Source organism: Portunus trituberculatus, chromosome 9 (genome assembly GCF_017591435.1).
Source record: "Portunus trituberculatus isolate SZX2019 chromosome 9, ASM1759143v1, whole genome shotgun sequence".
NCBI lineage: Eukaryota > Metazoa > Arthropoda > Malacostraca > Decapoda > Portunidae > Portunus > Portunus trituberculatus.
In genome coordinates, this window is record NC_059263.1 from 4,140,001 (window position 1) to 4,162,500 (window position 22,500).

At 42.4% G+C, this 22,500-nt stretch overlaps 2 protein-coding genes and 1 long non-coding RNA gene across 5 annotated transcripts in view; 1 reads left to right on the forward strand and 2 right to left on the reverse strand.

Annotated features, from left to right (window-relative positions):
• LOC123501263 overlaps nt 1–8,514 on the reverse strand; it is a 72,953-nt gene extending 64,439 nt beyond the window's left edge. The window contains exon 1 of the long non-coding RNA XR_006673598.1: nt 8,382–8,514. This is a non-coding gene — a long non-coding RNA (uncharacterized LOC123501263). The remainder of the gene's footprint in view (nt 1–8,381) is intronic.
• LOC123501262 (2-(hydroxymethyl)glutarate dehydrogenase-like) lies at nt 4,885–9,843 on the forward strand. Its single transcript, XM_045250010.1, is given in 8 exon segments — nt 4,885–5,156; nt 5,461–5,613; nt 6,171–6,289; nt 7,189–7,270; nt 7,273–7,334; nt 7,698–7,815; nt 8,407–8,588; nt 9,220–9,843. Coding segments are annotated over 8 exon segments (1,053 nt in total). The 5' UTR covers nt 4,885–5,038; the 3' UTR covers nt 9,439–9,843.
• Nucleotides 9,844–10,690: 847 nt separating this feature from the next.
• Nucleotides 10,691–22,500, reverse strand: part of LOC123501259 (adenylate cyclase type 2-like) — a 131,386-nt gene continuing 119,576 nt past the window's right edge. For all 3 annotated transcript variants that reach the window (XM_045250003.1, XM_045250004.1, XM_045250002.1), the window contains 8 exons: nt 21,577–21,693; nt 20,887–21,059; nt 19,714–19,954; nt 18,832–18,978; nt 18,340–18,432; nt 15,257–15,371; nt 14,883–15,007; nt 10,691–14,599 (listed from right to left, as the gene is read on the reverse strand). In XM_045250003.1, coding sequence (XP_045105938.1) covers nt 13,880–14,599; nt 14,883–15,007; nt 15,257–15,371; nt 18,340–18,432; nt 18,832–18,978; nt 19,714–19,954; nt 20,887–21,059; nt 21,577–21,693 — 1,731 coding nt within the window. In that variant the 3' untranslated portion in view covers nt 10,691–13,879. The remainder of the gene's footprint in view (nt 14,600–14,882; nt 15,008–15,256; nt 15,372–18,339; nt 18,433–18,831; nt 18,979–19,713; nt 19,955–20,886; nt 21,060–21,576; nt 21,694–22,500) is intronic.

Consider the following 22,500-nt stretch of genomic DNA (forward strand, 5'->3'; position numbering starts at 1 on the left):
ATCATTCTTTTCCTCTCCAAAGTATACCCTCCTCTCTCTCTCTCTCTCTCTCTCTCTCTCTCTCTCTCTCTCTCTCTCTCTACGCGTATCACTTTCCTCCTATTCCCTTCATTACTTCAACTCCTCCTCCTCCTCCTCCTTGTCTTCCTCCTCCTCCTCCTCGTCCTCCTCCTCTCCCTCATCGCTGCCCACTCCCATCAATATACAGCGCCCTTGGGAGTCTAACAGAGGGCGTGGGTGTGGAAGGACGCCCTTTGTGTGTGTGTATGTGATAAATGTATTACCACCACCACCACCACCACCGCCACCACCACCATCATCACCACCACCACCACCACCACCATCATCACCACCACCACCACCATCATCACCACCACCACCACCACCATTGTTGTTGTTGTCATTATTGTTGTGTTATTAATCGTATAGTGTGTGAGATTCATTAGTGAGATGTATATACGCTCTGTAATTAGAGAGAGAGAGAGAGAGAGAGAGAGAGAGAGAGAGAGAGAGAGAGAGAGAGAGAGAGAGAGAGAGAGAGTATGCATTAATATGTGTGTGTGTGTGTGTGTGTGTGTGTGTGTGTGTGAGAGAGTTTGGTTTTGGAAAGGGTCTCTCTCTCTCTCTCTCTCTCTCTAACGTCACGCTCACCCAAACACCGCATTGCTATTCACCACAACACGCAGACAGACAGACAGACAGACAGACACACACACACACACACACACACACACACACACACACACACACACAACACAAATACAACTTGCTTTGGACAGGAGGAACACAAACAGAATCAGAGAGAGAGAGAGAGAGAGAGAGAGAGAGAGAGAGAGAGAGAGAGAGAGAGAGAGAGAGAGAGAGACCTTATCCATATACATAAATAACCATAACAATAATAAACCTATATACTTTTCTATGTCAAACACACACACACACACACACACACACACACACACACACGCACGCACGCAAAATCAATAAACAAATAAATAAATAAATGACAAACCCACGTATTTTATCAACACAAGTTTCCACGAATGTCAAAATATAAACACACACACACACACAATAAATAAATAAATAAAAATAAAAATGAAAAATGTAGCTCCGGTGGGAATCGAACCCACTACCTATGGTTTGTTAACGCACATCCACCGCTCTGCCAGTGAGCTACGGAGCACTTCAAGATACAACGAGACTAACTTTGTGCAATTGATGAAGAGAAGAGCTAGGAAGTAAAATAAAGGAAATAGAGTCTCGAGATCATAAAAATGCAAGTTATGGAGAATATTAGAAGAGGTGAGGTGTCGTGCGAGAAGAAAATAGGAGAGGAATGAAAGAGATTAAGTGGTAGGAAGGAAGAGAATTAATGTATGAAGGAAGGAAGGAAGGGATGAAGGAAGGAAGGAAGGAAGGATGGAAGAATAGGAACAAAAGTAAGAATAAAATCCGGATTCGGAATAAAATAAATAAAGAAAACTCGACTGAAATTAGATCGCACGAAGAACTGCATCAAAACTGCTCCAATACGTTTTTAACATCCTATAGTTAAACCAAATATGCAAAAATATTTTAAGCTTACCACCTAAAGTGTCGTTTTCTATTGTGACTTATGAGAGAGAGCGGAAGTAAAATGGTAGACTTTAGAAAACGACAACTCCTATTTTTACTTATTTACAGCTTATGGAAGAGAAAAAGTTACATTTACGCTTTTAATACTAGCCCTGATCATATTTAAGTAAATATCTAATACAGAAAACACGTCAATTACTGTGTTTTATTGTATTAAGACCGATAACCCTCACACCAGCCACACATGAATGGCTATCCGTCTTGCTACAGCTTACGTGATTGGCTGAATTACCAACCACAAACGTATTGCACAAAATTCCGTGTATTCCTTGAATTTCTAAAGGTATGCAACCATCTGTTTACTCCCACTGGTCACTCCACTTATCTATTCATTCTTTTTTTTTTATTTCTGATATTAGAAAGGGAAAATAAGAATAATTACAGAGAAGGAAATGTATCTAACCGTGGCATTGCTGGTTGAAGAATGAAGATCGTAAATTTGCATTCCTTAGAGAGACGTAGATTAACCGCTTCTGTACCGTGACGCGTTCTCATATTCATTCTGGCTACTAATTGGTGATTTTATACAGCTTCAAAAAACTCATGTGGGGGATTAAAATAGTGAAGACTGGGCATAAATCTTCTGACCCTTCCTAATGTCAATAAAATGATATAATCGTACACAAATTTCAAGGTAAAAATGTGTCCCAGTATTGGAGGGGACCTGATAGGAGCATTTAAGTGGTAGTATAGGGGTTATACCAAAGGAGACATTAGGCAAGGTTCTTGTCAGCCAGGATAGAAGCAAAAAATAATCAGTTGAAGCTGGAGAAAGTAAATGCAGGTGGTGATGGTGATGGTGGTGGTGATAAGTGGCTTTCCCTGACTAAAGTTCGAATCCCACATATAACTTTTTTTTTTTTTATTTATTGTCAGTTTCATGGATGCAGCTGAAGTTTACCCACGTGCCAAAGATATACCGATGGGGCGAGCGAGGCCTTGGGAGAACCTATCAGAAAATGAGGTGATATTTTACGATTACTAGAAAATGGGACGCTATTGTGAAGGTCGGGGTGAGGTACTGCAGTTAACAGAAAACGAGACAAAGGTAATAGGGAAAGCTGGATACTACTGGAAAGGTCAGGGAGGTACTGGAGCTCAAAGAAAACGAGACAAAGGCATTAGAAAACGGGATGCTATAAGAAAGGTCGGGGAGATACTGAAACTAACAGAAAACCAGACAAAGGCATTAGAAAACGGGATGCCATTGGGAAGGTAGTAGAATAATAGATTGTACAATTAGATATTAGAAAACGGGTACTTAGAAGTCGCTAAGAGAGAAAACGAGATGACAGTGGTGATGGTGGTGGTGGTGGTGGTGGTGGTGGTGGTGGTGAAGAATAATTATAGAAGAAAAGAAAAAAAAAAAAAATGCAGCTAAACGTGGCAACGCTATTAGTTACATGCAGGTGGTGGTGGTGGTGGTGGTGGTTGAGGTAGAGATGGTGGTGATGGAGGTGGAGGTGGTGATGGTGGTGGTGTTGGTGATGGTTGAGGTAGAGATGGTTGAGGTAGAGGTGGTGATGGTGGTGGTGTTGGTGGTGGTTGAGCTAGAGATGGTGGTGGTGGTGATGGTGGTGGTGTTGGTGGTGGTTGAGGTAGAGATGGTGGTGGTGGTGGTGGTGGTGGTGGTGGTGGTGGTTATGAAAACGGGAAAGTATTGGAAAGGTATTAGAAAACGATATGGTACATGTAGAAGAGGCATTAGAAAACGAGATGCTACTCAGATATTAGAAAACGGAAAGTCACTACAAAACAAGACAAACGCAGCTATTACAAAAAAAAAAAAAAAAAAAAACGAAGATATTAGGAAACGGAACTGTGCTATATATATAAATCATTTTCTAGTTACCTTTTAACCACACAGATAAGTTCCCATGGCGGTTTGCGAGAGAGAACTTTTTTTTCTCTTTTTTTTTTTCCGAGCCACACATTTATATATTCTGCATATTCCCACGGACCCAAAGGCGCTGAGTAATCATACCCTTCACTACTGCACCACGTCACGATGGCCTAATTTAGCGGTGACGGAGAGAGAGAGGGAGAGGGAGAGGAGAGAGAGAGAGAGAGAGAGAGAGAGAGAGAGAGAGAGAGAATACTTTAAGAGGGAATGACAGTATGCAGACAGACAAAACAGACACAAATTAGGAATAATATTATTTTACGACTGATCTGCATGTGTGTGTGTGTGTGTGTGTGTGTGTGTGTGTGTGTGTGTGTGTGTGTGTGTGTGTGTGTGTGTGTGTGTGTGTGTGTGTGTGTGCCATAGAGTCTGGATACTTGCCGAAATATTTGACGGGAAAAGTCTCAAAATAAAGAAAGAGGCGTCCTAACTTTATTTTCTTACCTAACCTCATCAGTTTTTACATGTAGACCTCCACTAGTAATGCCCACAGACCCATGACGTTGCAGGGTCTATGGTATGACACATTGCTTTATCCTCGCGCCTTTTCATACCCGGGAATGTAAACACTGTCACATTGCTCGCGTGTGTTGCTACGATCCTTGAGTCTCTCTTGTGTTGTGTTTCTATGTGTTTCCTTCTGAATAATGAAGCGTCCCTGCGTCCCTGCCTGAGTTTTTTTTTTTTATATTCGTATTTTCTTTTTCCTTGCGTGTAAAATTATATGATAAACGAAACTTTACTTCTTTTATTGTATTTACATTTTCTGGGCAGTCTCCGCGGTCGTCACAAGCCCCACTGCGCAGCTTCACGTGCGGCGCCATGTTGTTTTAAAATGTTGTATTTGTTATGATTACAGAGTTACTGACTGAAAATGACAAGTTAAATGCTGACAACTAGAAAAAATAGCATATGTAATGATTTGCATAAACATTGTTAATATAATGAGCACCTTCCTTACATTCTTACATTCTCTCTCGGGTGGGTGTGACGGCCCGTGTTGTGTTGCGTGGTGACATCTCGCTAGTGTGTCAATAACGTGGGATTCGTGCCATAAATAGAACTGCGTCTGATGCGTTTAAGAAATCCATCTGTGTTTGTCTATAGCTAACTATCGGTGTGGTATTCTTGATATTCACCGTTCATTTGTGTGTGTTTCCAACCAACTACCAGCCTGGCACTGTGAGATTCCACCTTTTCTGAAATGGGGAGTATGTTTGTACTAAAGCTGAGCTCGGTAAAAGGCACCGATGAGAACCTATGCAGCGGTTACAACACAATCACACCAGATAATCACACGCAACCTTGAACACCGACACGACGAGAAGTACAGTGGTCCAATAGCCACTATATAAACACTGGCACTGGCACTCACTAACCCACACCAGCACTCCATAACCCACACCAGCACTCCATAACCCACACCAGCACTCCTTCACACTCCCTTCAAAACCCCAGAGACGTCCAGAAAAGGAAGAGAACACAGAAAGACAGGGCAAGATGTTGGTGGGACGTGTATGTGGGTGGCTCAAAGGCTGTGGAGTGAGGTTTAGCAGCAGAGGGATTAATACAGCCAGTAAAAGCACCACTGTGGGCATCGTGGGTTGTGGGAATGTGGGTAAGTTTAAAGTGGTTGTGGATTTTGAGGTTTTTGAAGTTTTTTTTTTTTATGGTTTGGTTTGGTATTAGTGTGTTTCTGTGTGTTTGAGTGTTTTTGTCTCTCTCTCTCTCTCTCTCTCTCTCTCTCTCTCTCTCTCTCTGTTACCTGGACACGTTTTCAAAGATAAATTTTGTATTTTCTTACACTGTTTTGTAAAGTAACGCTCTTTTATCTAACTTTTGTGTGTATTTATAAAGATTCTACTAATAAACTATAATAACTCTCTCTCTCTCTCTCTCTCTCTCTCTCTCTCTCTCTCAAGGTTCAGCCGTGGCACACAATCTAACGCGGCAGGGGTTCAGGGTGGTGGCGGCCCATGATGTCGACCCAGCACGCCTCGCCTCCCTCCCCCCCAACGTGGCCACTGTCCCCACCCCACGCCACGTCGCCGCTGCAGCCGATGTTGTGGTTTCAGGTGAAAGGTTGTGAGGTTGTGAAGTAAAGTTGTGGGGTTGTGGGTTGTGAGGTTGTGAGTTGTGAGGTTCTGCGGTTGTGGGCTATGAGGTTGTGGGGTTGTGGGTTGAGGTCGTAGGGCAGTGAGGTTGTGGGTTTGTAAGGTTGTAGGAGAGTGGGGTTGTGAGGTTGTAGGGTTGTGAATTTGAGGTCGTAGGGCAGTGAGGTTGTGTGTTTGTAAAGTTGTAAGGTTGAGGTTGTGAGGTTATGAGATTGTGGGGTTGTTTGATTGTAAGTTTATGGAGAGTTGTGAGGTTGTGAGGTTGTAGGCTTGCTTCGGGGTTGTTGTGTTGTGGGTTGTGTCACTCAAAATAACCTTCTTTGAGACTTCGAAATGACTAGTGCCAGAATATTTACCGGTAGCAGAAAGAGAGAGAGAGAGAGAGAGAGAGAGAGAGAGAGAGAGAGAGAGAGAGAGAGAGAGAGAGAAAGTTCAGTTAAGTTGTACATCAAATCAAGGTTTACCTACCACCTGCCGCTGCCACACACACACACACACACACACACACACACAAACAGGTCTGCCGCGCCCTCCTAACGTGAAGGCCGCGGCGGAGGGTCCTGATGGCATACTAGCGGGCCTGACGAAGGATAAAGTTTGGATCGACCATTCCACTACTGACTGTGACCAAACTAAGGTAACTAGTCACCCATACTAATAAATCAAAGATAGTTTTTCCCCATCCAACCTAAAAGTCAAAGGTAGTTAGTCATTCCCATTCCCTCAAAATATAGATAAAATAAACAAGTAAATAAATAAATAGATAAATAAATGAATGAGTCGCCGTGGTACAGTGGAACCATGCGCGCTTTGGGGTCCGAGGGGTCTCCAAGCGCACGGGTTCGAATCCTGTCCACGGTCCGAGTGTAGGTTGGGCTTCCTCACTTGGGGCAATGGTTTCCTGGCGGGTGGGTTTTGAGATAGGAGGTACCACACGAATGTATCCCCTTTAGCCCAGAAATTCACGTGAAAAGCCCACATGGTATAAATAAATAACTAAGAATTGGGAGCTATTCACCCACACCCATCCAAAAATAGAAATGGTAGTTGTTTTTCCATCCATAGAAATGATTAGCTTTTTTTTTTTTTCAATCCCACAAAAAAGTAAAGGTAATTTTTTTTCATCCGTCCCCACAAAATTTAGGTTTTTACCCCTCTCCCAAAAAATCATTAAAAGTTGTTATTCTCAACCCACACCAAAAATATACAGGAATTATTCACCCCTCAAAAAAATAAATAATAATAAAATTAATAGATAGTTTTTCACCACACAAAAATATCAAAGCTAGTTTTTTTTTTTTACATAAAACACGTCATGCTACTGAAGGGATTAAGGTTAAGTTAGGTTAGGTTAAGTTAGGTTAAGTTGGGTTAGGTTAGGTTATGTTAGCTTAAGTTAAGTTAGATTAGGTTAAGTTGGGTTAAGTTAGGTTAAGTTAGTTTAGGTTAAGTTAGGTTAGGTTAGGTTGGGTTAGGTTAAGTTAAGTTAAGTTAGGTTAGGTTACAATCAACGTAACCCTGTCTTGGTCCCTACAGGAGTTTAGCTTAGCGGCGGCACAGCAGGGCGCCCACGTGTTGGAGGCGCCCATCACGGGGGGGCTGGAGGCGCTGAGGAGGGGCGCATGGTGGTACACGTGGGCGGTCAAAAGGAGGTGGCAGCGGCAATGTCTCCTATACTAGAGGTACCAGAGAGAGAGAGAGAGAGAGAGAGAGAGAGAGAGAGAGAGAGAGAGAGAGAGAGAGCGTATTTAAATTATTCTTTCTCCTTTTCTTTCTAACTAATTTTTCTCGATTCTGCTAGAGAGAGAGAGAGAGAGAGAGAGAGAGAGAGAGAGAGAGAGAGAGAGAGAGAGAGAGAGAGCGCATTCAAATAATTCTTTCTCCTTTTCTTCCTAACTAATTTTTCTCGATTCTGCTACTTTTTCTTTTCTCCTCCTCCCCCCCATCCTCTCTCTCTCTCTCTCTCTCTCTCTCTCTCTCTCTCTCCCCTAACCTCACATAACCCTAATTTTCTTCTCTCTCTCCTCCGTCTGCCACTCCTTCAGGCATCGTACTGTGAGGTGTTCTACGTGGGGGAGATTGGTACGGCTATGATGGTGAAGGTGGTGTCCAACATGCTAGCCTGTGTCCACGTGATCGCCATGGGGGAGGTGCTTATGCTAGGTGGGTGACTGGAGGGGAGGAGGAGGAGGAGGAGTGATGGGTTGGAAAGAATGGAGTGGATTGAGAGAGAGAGAGAGAGAGAGAGAGAGAGAGAGAGAGAGAGAGAGAGAGAGAGAGAGAGAGAGAGAGAGAGAGAGAGAGAGAGAGAGAGAGAGTGTTTCTAATTATGTGGCTTTGGAGTGGTACTTGTTACTTGAGGAGGAGGAGGAGGAGGAGGAGGAGGAGGAGGAGGAGGAGGAGGAGGAGGAGGAGGAGGAGGAGGAGGAGGAGGAGGAGGAGGAGGAGGAGGAGAAGAAGAAGAAGAACAAGAACAAGAACAAGAAGAAGAAGAAGAAGAAGAAGAAGAAGAAGAAGAAGAAGAAAGAAGAAGAAGAAGACGAAGAAGAAGAAAAAGAAGACGAAGACGAACACGACCACGAATACAATGAAGAAGAGAAAGAGGAAGAGAAGGAGATAGAGAAAAAAAAAAAAAAAAAAAAAAAAAAACAGATTAAAAACCCAACAAAACTCTACAATCACCACCAAACACCAAACACCAAACAACAAACGACATTCCACACACTCACTCTTCCCTCCTCTGTGTCTCCTCAGCCAAGCGCTCCAATCTGGACCTGCGCACCTTCTGGGAAGCGATAAGAGTGAGCGCCGGGAACAGCTTCGTGTGGGAGACAGCTGGGCCCCTGGTGTTCAAGGGTTCCTATGACCCAGGGTTCACTATGGCTCTGCAAAACAAGGATCTGCAACTAGGATACGATATGGCTAGGAAATATGAGGTAAATGTGTGTGTGTGTGTGTGTGTGTGTGTGTGTGTGTGTGTGTGTGTGTGTGTGTGTGTGTGTGTGTGTGTGTGTGTGTAAACTATTGTGATGTGTGTCCTCTGCAGTACATTTAAAATTTTGCCTTTAGATGAAATAGCGTTGGTTTTCAAATGTGCTTTCTCTCTCTCTCTCTCTCTCTCTCTCTCTCTCTCTCTCTCTCTCTCTCTTCTATCTCCGTATTCAGAAAGGCTTTGCTCTACCACCATGACTGTTTTCCAAGGCCACAGAGATGATTAGCGGGGTTTCCAAGAGTGTTTCTCCTGTTAATAATGTAGAAACCTTGTCACTCTACCTCTAGAACCGTAAAAACACCTTTAAACAAGAAAGAAAAAAAAACTCGTGTAAACTTAACTAAACCTTTTTGAAATAGTAAAGGTGAACCATAGAAGAGTTTGAGAATACGAGCCTTGGTTACAGACTACTGACATTTCTATACCAATAACAGGAGAAACACTCTTGAAAACCCGACTAATCACATTTGTGGCCTTTGAAAACAGTCGTGGTGAGAGCAAAGCGTTTATCAACACCAGTTAACATTAAAAAAAAAATAGTTTCATATTCACAACACCTGCCATGCCTTCGTCAGGTACCAATGGACATGCACCAAATGGCCCTAGCAGTGTACCGGAGGACGCAGTACCAGCTGGGGGACGAGGCTGGCTGCTACTCCCCGCCCAAGACCTACGAGTTGGCCCTGAAGGAGTCGCTGAAGGTGCAGGAGTTTGACGGGTGGGACTATAACACTGAGATATACAAAGGGTCGCTGGTTGTCTCCCATGATGGACTGCAGAAGAGGGAAGAGTGAGTCTGTGGTTTGAGTAATGGCGGGGGCACTCTTATTAAACCCTTCAGTACTGGGGCACATTTATACCTTGAGATTTGTGTACGATTAGACCGTTCTTCTTTACATTGGGAAGGGTGAATGGAGGTTAGAAGATTAATGGGAAATTGCCGCTTTCTTTTCAATACTAGAGGAAAATTAATGAAGAACTGATGGTTTAACTTATGCAAACCACATTATAGTTTCCTAAATATGTCATGTAGACTTGTTATCAACGGTGTTAGTCCGAAATCGGGAGAAATTACAGCAAAAAGATTACTTTTTCTCGTTTAATGCATGACAAGAAACAAATAGTGAAGGAAAATTTCAGTGACTGATGCTTTTCCAACGCGCAGTGACATGAAATCACACAGCATTCTAAATAAAAGCTATAAAGAGAGAGAGAGAGAGAGAGAGAGAGAGAGAGAGAGAGAGAGAGAGAGAGAGAGAGAGAGAGAATTTTGACATGTTAAGCATGCTTTACCAAGAAAAATCAACCTTCAAGCCAAGTTTCACCTGATATACAGTTTAGTTCATTTTCATTTAAATGCACATGTGTATGTACATGTCTACATCTATACATGCACATGTATATTCACATGTGTACATGACCTTGTTCAGTCATAGGTTTGCCCCAAAGACAGCTTCCTGCACCTCTCACCCAAGTCCATCAAAGCTGGAAAACACTGTATCATCTCATTTGTGTGTATGAGTTACCGTCTATATAAGTCTTGGTGGCTCAGTACGCCACGACCATTGCGAGTCTGTTAAGGTGACATGTCTGGTGGGCAGCCTCCAAACATGGACACGAGATGGAAAATGAGGAGCGTAACTCGGACGTTCCCTGGTATTTTCAATGGGCGGTCGGCAATGTTGGGGGTGTTGGGGCAGCAGCCGACCAATAGCGCGCTGGCTTCACTTTAGTGACGTCACGCCGCCCGCTTATAAACTAACCTCCTTGCTCTAAATACCAGAAGGCAATTATTCACAAAACATGTATAATCGTTAAAAACTCACATGTAACTCAAGATGGAAGAGAGATGAGTAAAAAAAAAAATGAATAAATAAATATAGTCATTTGTACTCATATTACCTTAGTCAGGCTTCAAATCACGGAGGAAACGTGGCACACCTTCTCCTCTGACACCCAGATGGCCACTGAGCAGTGAGCTTCGATGGCGGATTGCATAACGTCACTTCCGCGCTGCACTGTGATTGGTGGAATGAAACAACTTGACATCTTTTGAAATCCTTAAAATAATCATCTTTTTTTTTCATATATATATTTTATTTACCATCTGCCTCTCACTTACAAAAAGGAAATATTATCTCGCTTGACAGTTGACTTATAATATTTTCCAGACTTAAGAATACTACGAGCCTATTATTTATTTGTTTACCTTTTTCTAACGGGATAAAAAGAAAATATATATGTGTCTAGTTACTACAATATTATTTCCTGTTTTTGTGTTAAAATATTAGAGATCAAATAAAAAATAACTGGAAAAACTCTCTCTCTCTCTCTCTCTCTCTCTCTCTCAGCACCAACGGATCAGAATATTATGCAGTTTTATTTTATTTTTTTTCACAAATATCTAGTTTTAAAATGTTATAGTATTGATTTTATTTGCTAAGTGACAACAGCGATGACGAACACACACACACACACACACACACACACACACACACACACACGGCATTACGTTATACATATCTTCGTATTTTTACACTGTAGGAATGCAATGTACGGTGATTTGGAAGGAAAGGGTAAAGGAAATCAGATAAGGAAAATAATGTAAGGAAGGATGGAAGGAAGGAAGAAGAAGGGAAAGGAAGAGATGGAAAGGATTGCATAAGAAGGAAGGATGGAAGGATGGAAGGATGGAAGGATTAAAGGATTATTTACAAGTTCTATTAGTAACACTGTATAGTATGTATGTATAATCACTTTGGCTATCTTATCTACATGAATACTTGTTTTGTTTACACACACACACACACACACACACACACACACACACACACACACACACACACACACACACACTTACCTACTCCCCCTCCCGTCCTTACAAAATTATTACAGTAAAGTATATGTATGCGTGTATGTGTGTATGTATGTGTGTGTATGTGTGTATGTATCTTAGTTTATATGTGTGTGTGTGTGTGTGTGTGTGTGTGTGTGTGTGTGTGTCAATGTATCCTTAATTCGTTACGCAGGACACGTGGGAAAAAAATAATTAATATGTATCTTTGTATGTCTGTATGTACAAGTGTCTATTATACAGCTTCGGTGTTTCAAACAAGAGAAAAAGAATCACGAACACACACACACACACACACACACACACACACACACACACACACACACACATTTACTAACAAAATAATGTGAGAAACTTTATATAAACTAACAGAGAGAGAGAGAGAGAGAGAGAGAGAGAGAGAGAGAGAGAGAGAGAGAGAGTGAGAGTGAATGACTGATATGTAGGTATTCACATAAGCACACTACAGACAGACAGACAGACAGACAGACAGACATCATGGCCATAAGAGTTTATTAAGAGCATTGCTGTATAAAAAAATAACTTCATAAAATCTATAAAATGAATAAAAAATATAGAAAACAAATGCAATAATAATAATAATAATAATAATAATAATAATAATAATAATAATAATAATAATAATAACTACCATTAAAATATATGATAACTTGTGCGTCTCTCTCTCTCTCTCTCTCTCTCTCTCTCTCTCTCTCTCTCTCTCTCTCTCTCTCTCTCTCTCTCTCAGTTACAATTCAACCTTATTCTAATTTATCATATATTTCTTTATTATTTTTTCTACTAATCATTATCATCTTTCTTTTACTCATCTCACTTTCTAACCAATTATCATCATTATCATCATCATTATTATTATTATCATTACTATTATTATTATTGTGTTTCTAAAGTCCTTCCATTCATTCACTTCAGTTTTGGTCCCTCGTATGACAAAAAAAAAAAAAAAATGGTTTGAAGTCGTTATTCTTTTGTTTCTAGTCTGCTGTGATTGTCTGCGCTTCACTCCTACCACTAATGCACCAAATATATACACAACGTACTTCATTTATCATTATTTGCTCTTATTTCCTTTATTTTCTCTTATTCTCTTACTGTGTCACGTATTTGGTTTCATTTCTCTCCCTTTCCCTTGTTTCCTTACTGTGTGTCGTTTGTTTACTCTTATTTCTCTTGTTTCTTTATGGTGTGTGTTATTTGCCCTTATTTCCCTCCTTTTTTCATGTTTCCTTACGATGTGTTACTTATTTACTCTTGTTTTCCTCCTTTTCCCTTTTTTCCTTCCTGTGTGTCGTTTATTTGTGTGTCATTAATTGATTCTTATTTCTCCCGTTTTCTTTGTTTCCTCTCGATGTGTCAGTCATTTGCTTTTACTTCTCTCCATTTCCTTTGTTTTCTTAAGGTATGTGTCACTTCTCAATCTGTACCCTAATGTCTCTCCTTCTATCACTAATCTTGTAATACTTCCTTCACTCACTCGTACATTCATCTTATATATAAAAAATAAAAAAAAACAATATTTCTTTTCATATCTCCCCTTTTTTTACTAATGTATCTTATATTATCACTTCTTTTTTACCTAATACTCTTCGATAAGCGGTATACAGCATACGAGAACAGCATACAGAATTATAGCATTAAGTATCGCACACCTTCACTCACTCACTCACTCACTCACTAACTAACAGGAAACACATCATTCACGTAATCATTCCATTTTTTTTTCCCTCATTCACACAAACACCTGATTTTTCTTCCTCATAAGCCCGCTGGAGGTGAAATGAACAGCCTTGTAGTCCTTCCTCATATTTGGCGACGTCTTCACACTTCCCCTGACCCCTTCACTCACTCTATCCGCTCCCTTCACCCCGTCACTCTTCTGTAAACGAGGCTGAACTGTCCTGGTGGAAGTGCTGTCTGTTTCTCTTACATATCTCACTACTGTCTCCTTTGCGTCAGTGTCTCTCTTTGTCACGGTGGAGGAGGAGGTGTTAGGAAGACGTGTGGTGCTTTTCTCCTCCTCTAACACCTTCCTCTCCTCGTGCATGTCCCTGTCTAGGTCTTTTTTATTTGAAGGTAACGAGGGATGGTGAGTTTGGTGAGGTCTTCCTTGAATAGTCGAAGTGAGACCGTTTTCTCTTATGCTTGTTGTAATGAGTGACTTATCTAAATGTGCCCCGTCTTGCCTGGGATTGCTTTCTACAGCGTTGCATGTCCTTTGCGAGTCACACACACCGACACTGGAGGACTGGAGAGGTAATTCACACGAGGAGATAAATTTTTGTTCTCCTTTTTATCTCCTACTCCTCCGTTTCCTCCTTTTCCTCCTTTTTCTCCTTTTTTTCCTCCCTCCTGCCTCTCATTCATGTTCTTAGTTTGTGTTTCCAGTTCCCCAGCGTCATTCTTCCTCCACCTTTGACTCTCCTCCCTTTCCTCCGCTTCTTCTTCCCTCCATCCAGGCGGGGGAGGAGGAGGAGATGAGGTGGAGAAGAGGGAGACTTGTGGGGAGGAGGAGGAGGTGGGGAGAGAAGGAGGGGAGGGAAGATGAGAGGGACAAACAGGAGGCTGAGAATGAAGGGGAAGAAGAGGCAGGGATTCACTTTTGTTCCTTCTCTCTTCCTTATATCCACTTGTCCACTTGTCTCCTCTTTCCTCTCCCTTCCATTCCTTCCACCCTGATCCCTGGAGAAGGAGGTGGAGGTGGAGGTGGAGACAGAGATAGCAGAGGGCACCACCACACCCTCCGTCACCACTGTACCCACTGAGGCGTCTCTTTCGCTCACCACAACCTTCTCGGGCACCACCTTACTAACATCACCAACTGCTACCTTCACCACGGGAGGGCGCCCTGGGGAGGTAGATGGCGCCACGGACCTAGACGACTCCTCCGCCACTCCTTGCGAGAATGGTAACCGAAGTAACGCCCCGTCCTCCGGTCTGGTGTAGGCGCTGAAGGAGGGGCCGTCGTAAGGGGTGTACACGAAGTAGGTGATGAGTGTGCCCTTGCCTTTGATGGGTGTGGGTCCACGGCACTCACACACCCACCCGGCCCTCTGCAGAATGGCCGCTGTCTCCTGGGTTACCTGGCGAAGGAGTGGTTTGGTTAGGGTTGGGTTGGGTTGGATTGGGTTAGATTGAAGGAGTTGTTGGTTTTAAATATGTTATATCAAGAAACATTTATCTCTCTCTCTCTCTCTCTCTCTCTCTCTCTGTCTCTCTCTCTCTCTCTCTCTCTCCTCACCATTTCCTCCCACCTTTACCTCTCTTTCTCTCCATCTCCCTCTGTTTCCCCTTCCCAACCCTTCCCTCAACCCCTCACCCTTACCCTAACACCCCCTGCCTCACCTCTCTCCCCTCTCCACTCACCTGTATCCGCCCCATGAGCCCGCTGGAGTCCATTCTAGAGGCCACGTTGACAGTGTTGCCCCAGATGTCATATTGTGGTTTCTCTGCACCCACCACCCCCGCGATCACTGGGCCGTGTGCTAAGCCTGTGGAGGAGAGCTGGTGTACTGAAGAAGGCTCTGCTGGTGGTGGTGTGGTGGTGGTGGTGGTGTGTGTGTGTGTGTGTGTGTGTGTGTGTGTGTGTGTGCAAAATAATGAAAGTTAGAGATAAGGAAGGAATGGATAAGGATGAATGGGGAAAAGGAATAAGATCAACACACACACACACACACACACACACACACACGTACCCTTTCCTTCCACACTCCTCTCCTTCCCCACACGTGCATACATACCCACTCTCAGCTTAAAATTCTGGAAGCTCTCCCTGTTGATAGCGTCCAGCACTGCGGCGAGGGCCAGAGCGAACTCCACCAGCAGAACGATGCAGTGTTGGGTTCTGTCCTGCGCCTGGGGGAGACACGCAGATAGATAGATAGATAGATAGATAGATAGACTTCTCCTAACCTAACCTAACCTAACTTGTTGATAAATTGCACACCTTAGCATCCAGTACCTCAATATTTAGTGTAGTGTGAAATTCCAGAGAGAGAGAGAGAGAGAGAGAGAGAGAGAGAGAGAGAGAGAGAGAGAGACCAACTAGATGCAAAAGAAGAAGAGAGAGAAAAGAAGAAACAGAAGGGAACAATGGAGGGAGATAGTTAAGAAAATGAATATAAGGGAGAAGGATGGATGGAGGAAGGAGAGAAAAAGAAAATGAGGAAGAAAAAAAAGCAAGGATGAGAGAGAGAGAGAGAGAGAGAGAGAGAGAGAGAGAGAGAGAGAGAGAGAGAGAAAAGCCATCCAGTCACACTACACATTATTATCAAACTTTATAATGGTGGAACACAACGGAGAAAGAAACGATGAAAGAAAACGGAGATATAACAGGGGTGACTATACAAGACATGAATGAGCGGAGTGGGACAATAGAGAGAGAGAGAGAGAGAGAGAGAGAGAGAGAGAGAGAGAGAGAGAGAGAGAGAGAGAGAGAGAGAGAGAGAGAAACTGTTGACTGCAAAGAAGGAGAGGCGAGGGAGAGAAAGTGAAAAGGTAAAAGAGGGAGAAGAATAAGTGTAAGGAAGAGGAGGAAGAAGACTGAAGGAAGAAGAGGAAACAGACGGAGAGACGAATAGAAAAAGATAATAATAGATGAAATAAAAAGTAAGAAACACACCAAAAAGGATAAAAAAAAAGGAGAACTAGAAGGAAAAGAGAATAATAATAGAAATAGTAATAAAGTTAAGAATGACAAAAGGATAAACACAAAAAAGAAAATGCAAGAGCAAAGAAATAAATCAAATAAAGTTGTCTATTAACAAAACAACAACAACAACAACAACAAAATCTTACCGTTCCGTAGTCCTGGCGGCACAGAGAGAGAGAGAGAGAGAGAGAGAGAGAGAGGGGGGGACGGTGAGAAAAACAATGATAGGTAAACACACGTAATACACCAGTTCCAGCCCCTCCCCCAGAGATATGAAAAAAAGAAAACTAGAACAAAAATAAGAAAAAAATGAAGAAAGAGGAAAAAAAGAAAGACAAAAAAAGGAACTGAAAAGAAACGGAGAGGGAAAAAAAGAAAAGAACAACAACAACAACAACAACAACAACAACAACAACAACAACAACAACAACAACAACACCTTCACAACACTAAATATCCTCTTTCAAAAGTTCCACGGATTTACTTCACCACCACCACCACCACCACCACCACCACCACCACCACCGCCACCACCACACACAAGCTGGTATTCTCAAACACTTTTGCGCTTCACCTCCAATATTTCAAAAGGCTTTATTTAAATCTACACGAGTCTTTTTAAGTGTTATCTTTTTCCTTTTTTTTTTTTACGGTTCTAGAGGCAGAGTGACAAGATTTCTGCATTATTAACTGGAGAAACACTCTTGAAAACCCCGCCAGTCATCCCTGTGGCCTTGAAAAATAGTCATGGTGAGAGAGAGAGAGAAGAGCGTTTTTTTAAGGTGATTTTACGGTTCTAGAGGCAGAGTGACAAGATTTCTGCATTATTAACTGGAGAAACACTCTTGAAAACCCCTCCAGTCATCCCTGTGGCCTTGAAAAATAGTCATGGTGAGAGAGAGAGAGAGAGAGAGAGAGAGAGAGAGAGAGAGAGAGAGAGAGAGAGAGAGAGAGAAGAGCGTTTCTGAATACAAACTTAAAACTTAAAAGAAAAAAAATAATCTCCCTTGAAAACCAGGGTCACTTTAACTACAGGCTTTTAAATGTAGTAGAGAGGAGACACAGCATAATAATTGTTTACACACACACACACACACACACACACACACACACACACACACACACACACACACACACACACACACCGGCCCATAAGACCTTCAAACTTCCCGCTGCTCTAAACACACATCACAATAACTTCCACGCCTTGTTCACTCTGAGTAGGATGAACGGGGCAAGTTGCGACAGGAAAGGCTCGGGAAGGGACGTAGAAATGAGACACAGGGCAGTAATGTTAGTTCAAGACCCCATGTTATTCTACGGTTAAGTTGGTGGCTCAGTTGGTAGAGTGTTCGTCTGGCAAGTAGAGGATCCAAAGTTCGATTCCTGGTAGAGACTTGGTGTTTCCTTTGGTAGTTCAATGATAGGGGGTTTTACAAGATGGTCTTACTAAGGTCAATATTCAGAAACGCTTTGCTCTCTCACCACCACCATTTTCAAAGACCACAGAGATGATTAGCCGAGTTCTAAAGAGTACTTCTCCTGTTGGGAATGCAGAAAACTTACTAACACGTCACTAGAATTACAGAAACATCCTTAAAAAACCCGTGCCACTTCAAATACAACCTTTAGAAAGAGTATTTGTCCTGTTGGTAATGCAGAAAATTTGTTAACACGCCCCTTGAACCACAGATACATCCTTAAAGTCCTATGTCACTTCAAACAGAACCTTTACAAAGAGTATTTGTCCTGTTGGTAATGCAGAAAATTTGTTAACACGCCCCTTGAACCACAGAAACATCTTTTAAAAACCCGTGTCCTTTCAACTACAGCCTTTGAAAATAGTGAAGGTGCTGTGAGGCGCGGAAATGTTTCAGAATACAGGCTTAACCCCTACAGTACCATGACGCATTTTCCATATTCCCTTTGCTTACTATTTGGTGATTTAATACAGCTACAGAAACTTGAGTGAGGATTAGAATAGTGAAGACTCTGACCATCAATCTTCTGACACCCATGGACCCTTCCTAATGTAAATAAAACCTTCCAATCACACTCAAAACTCAAGGTAAAGGTGTGTCCTAGTACTGAAGGAGTTAAGATGGGAGGACGTTTCGGAATACAAGACTCATGAAGGAAGGAAGGAAGGAAGGAAGGAAGGCAGACACTCACCTCTTTGCCAGGATGGAGCCCAGACGCCACCATGTACGTGCTGCCAATAGTCTTAATCTTCTCCACCTGACTAAACTTGTTCTTCTCCAGGAGCTGTTGAGGAAGGAAGAGGATTAGGAGGTGTGAGAAATGAAGGAGGAGGAGGAGGAGGAGAAGGAAGAGCAGGAGAAGGACTGAGAGAAGAACTAGTGGTGATGGTGGAGGAGGAGAAGGAGGAATGAAAAAAATATAATGGTGGAGGAGAAGGAGAAGGAGGAAGAGTGAAAAAAGTAGTGGTGATGAAGGAGGAGGAGGAGGAGGAGGAGGAGGAGGAGGAGTGAGGAAAGTGAGGAAAGTGAGGAAAGTGAGGAAAAATGGTGATACAGAAAAATAACATAAAAAAAACAAAGAAAAGCAGAACATTTACTACAAAAAAAGTGAGAAAGAGAGAGAGAGAGAGAGAGAGAGAGAGAGAGAGAGAGAGAGAGAAAAAAACATAACACACACACACACCTTATCATAGTCGCATATAATCTCGTTAAGCAGCCTGATACATTCCAGCCCTTGCTTGTTCACATCAGTCTCGTCATAAAACTCCTTATAATTGGGAATGGACGCAAACATCACGCCCACATTGATGTAACGCTCGTGGTACAGCTCCTGCCGGGGTGAGAGAGAGAGAGAGAGAGAGAGAGTTAACATGTTCGTGTATCCTGAGAGGTGAAAGTTACTATGTTTCTAACTGACTTGTGATTTTAAGCTTAATATTGAAAGATGCTCTGCTCTCTCACTGTTTTCCAAGGCCATACAAGTTACTGCCATGGACACGCAGAGCAGAAACAGATGTAAATATGGCCTTACCTGACCTTACCTAACCTTACCTTACCTTACCTAACCACGAGAAAGGAACACAAATTAAGGCAAGTCAGAATGTAAATTACAAACCACAAAAAAGGGAAAATATGACCTTACCTTACCTGACCTTACCTTATCTGACCTTACCTGACCTTACCTAACATTACCTAACCTAACCCAAATTAATCCAAGTCAGAATATGAAACAAATCACGAGAAAAAAACAATTATGACTTTACCTGACCTGACCTTACCTGACCTTACCTGACCTTACCTGATCTTACCCTACCTAACGTAACCAAACCTAACCTAATTTAACCCAAATTAAAATACGAAACAAACCACAAAAAAGGCAAAATATGACCTTACCTTACCTGACCTTAACCTAACCTAACCTTACCTTACCTAACCCAAATTAAACCAAGTCAAAAATCAAAACAAACCACAAGAAAAAAATATGAAAAAAAGGCAAAAATATGACCATACCTAACCTTACCTAGCTTAACCTGACCCACTAATTAAAGACCCCCCCTTGGCTCACCTGTCTTGCCTGGGAAGACATAAGGAAGCGGTCTGCCAGGTGAGCAGGCAGTATATTCTCCAGCAGTAGTTTATTGATGCCTCTGTTCGTCTCCACCTCCTGCTGCTCCGTCGCCACCATCGCCTTCCACATGTGATGCTTACGGGCGCGGAAGTCACTCTGTCCACCCAGCACACTTAGAATGCCCACCAGCCCTGCCACCTGCACGCCCGCCACCACCCACCACTCCACGCCCGGCAGTCTGAGGGTGGCGTGGGAGAAAGAGACGAGTGGTGAGAAAATTTTGGTGAGTGAATGGTGATGAAAAAAAAAAATGATGCGTTCTGTTGAAAAAAAAAAGAGGAAGTAAAATGAGAAGAACAATGAGAAACAGAAGAAAAATCATGAAGAGGAGGAGGAAGAAGAGAAAGAGGAAGAAGAGGAGGAAGAGGAAGAGGAAGGACTGCACAGTGGCCCAATATCCGCCGCTTGGGACCCATTGAAGCTTCCTGCCGCCTTAATTAGAGGTCAGGTGGGAACATACGGACAGGTGAGATGCGGGGAAAGGTGTGCGTGACTTGACCAGGTGAAGCGTGACTGATGCAGGTAGAGAGTGGAGAGTCAAGGCGTCAAGGAACAGGTAAAGGTGTCAGTGAGTGAGTGAGTGTGTGAGGGAGTGTGTGAGTGAGTTGACTGGCTATGTGACTGATTAATTGACTACCGCCTTGCTTAACTGACTTACTAATTGACTTAACCACTTATTCACCCACTATTAGATATTAGTCTGACTGGCTAACTGACTGGTTGACTGACTGACTGACTGACTGACTAACTGAAAACTAACTGACTGACTGACTGACTGACTAAATGACTGACTGACTGACTGACTAAATGACTCACCGACTGACTGACTGACTGACTAACTGAAAACTAACTAACTGACTGACTGACTGACTGACTAAATGACTGACTGACTGACTGACTAAATGACTCACTGACTGACTGACTGACTGACTAACTGAAAACTAACTAACTGACTGACTGACTGACTGACTGACTGACTGACTGACTAAATGACTGATTGACTGACTGACTGACTAACTGAAAACTAACTAACTAACTGACTGACTGAATGAATAAATAAATGACTGAACTGACTGACTGACTGACTGACTGACTGACTGACTGACTGACCGGCTGTAATCGTGTTTGAAGAAGGCGACGAGGAAGTGGGTGTGTGGGCGGTTCAGGACGAGAACTCCATGTGTTGCCGCCACGCCCACCATCACGCCCACCTTAGTCCAGGAACCCACCAAGGGGAATGCTGCCACCACGCCCACAGACACCAGCCCCGCCCACGTCCACACCTGCAACACACACACACACTAATAATCATGTACAAAGAAGAATAAGAAAACAAAATACAAATTAATCACATTTCAATTATAGAAAATGAAAAACGCCTTGAAAAAAAGAGAAAAAAATGAAAGAAAAGAAAAGAAAGTAGAAAAATAAGTGAGAGAGAAAAAAAAATATCAGAACTTTAATTTTCACAAACGTCACTTACGAAAAAAGGGGAAAAAAGGGAAAAAGAGGAAAAATAAGTGAATAAAAGATAAAAAGGAAAGTAGAAAAGGAAACAGGAGAGAAAAATTGAATAAAAATAAGTAAAAAAAAAAAGATTGAAAGAAAAGAGGAGAAAAGGCAGAGAAAATGTGATAAAGAAAGGAAAAACAAAGGAATGAGTTATTTTTATTCCTTCTTATTACTCTTCCTTGTTCTTCTTTCCAGACAGTCTTCCTACTCCTTCCTCTCTCTCTCTCTCTCTCTCTCTCTCTCTCTCTCTCTCTCCTAGTAACCAGTGTGAGCCAATGGGAAGCAGACCTCGGCGTTGTCCTGCAGTGATTGGACGAGAGGCAGGGCAAGGATGGGCAGTGTCGTGTTCTCATTGGCTGTCTCCTCGTGTGACGTCAGCGGGCTCGTCCATTCTCCAGGCATCAGCTGCAGTGGGGGAGGATGTGCTCAGTGGTGGTGGTGGTAGTGGTGGTGGTGGTGGTGACTACTACTACTATTATTGCTATTAACACTGCTTATACTACTACTACTACTACTACTACTACTACTACACACATACAGACAGACACACAGACAAACATACCACGAAATATTGCCAGATAAAAGTGAATGTGTGTGTGTTTAATATTTTTTTTAAAGGGATAACGACAAGCTGAGTGAAATAAATAAAATGGAGGAAAATAAATCAATGTATGTCTAATGTGTAAAAGTTTGATGCAGTTACATATGGTTGGTTGACTTGGGGATGTGGTGAGCAGAGGAGGAGGAGGAGGAGGAGGAGGAGGAGGAGATGGAGGGAAATGGGATGTGGTGAGCAGAGGAGGAGGAGAAGGAGGAGGAGATGGAGGGAAATGGGAACACACACACACACACACTAAATAAATAAATAAATAAATAAATAAATAAGGTATGAAATAGAAATGAAAAATAATAATAATAATAAACAAATAAATAAATAAAAATAAGAAGAATGTATCAAACGAAATAAAACAAAGTTGAGAAACACAAACAGTAATAAGAAAAAATGGAATGAAAAGAGACATGGAGTGGAAGAATGAATAAATGGAAGAATGGAAGGAAGAAAAGGACAACATAACCCTTCATATAATGCACTAGTGAACACCTGAACACACACACACACACACACACACACACACACACACACACACACACACACACACATACACGACAACAGGGCCACAGGGAAGCATTTAACCGAGCTGGTGAATGTTT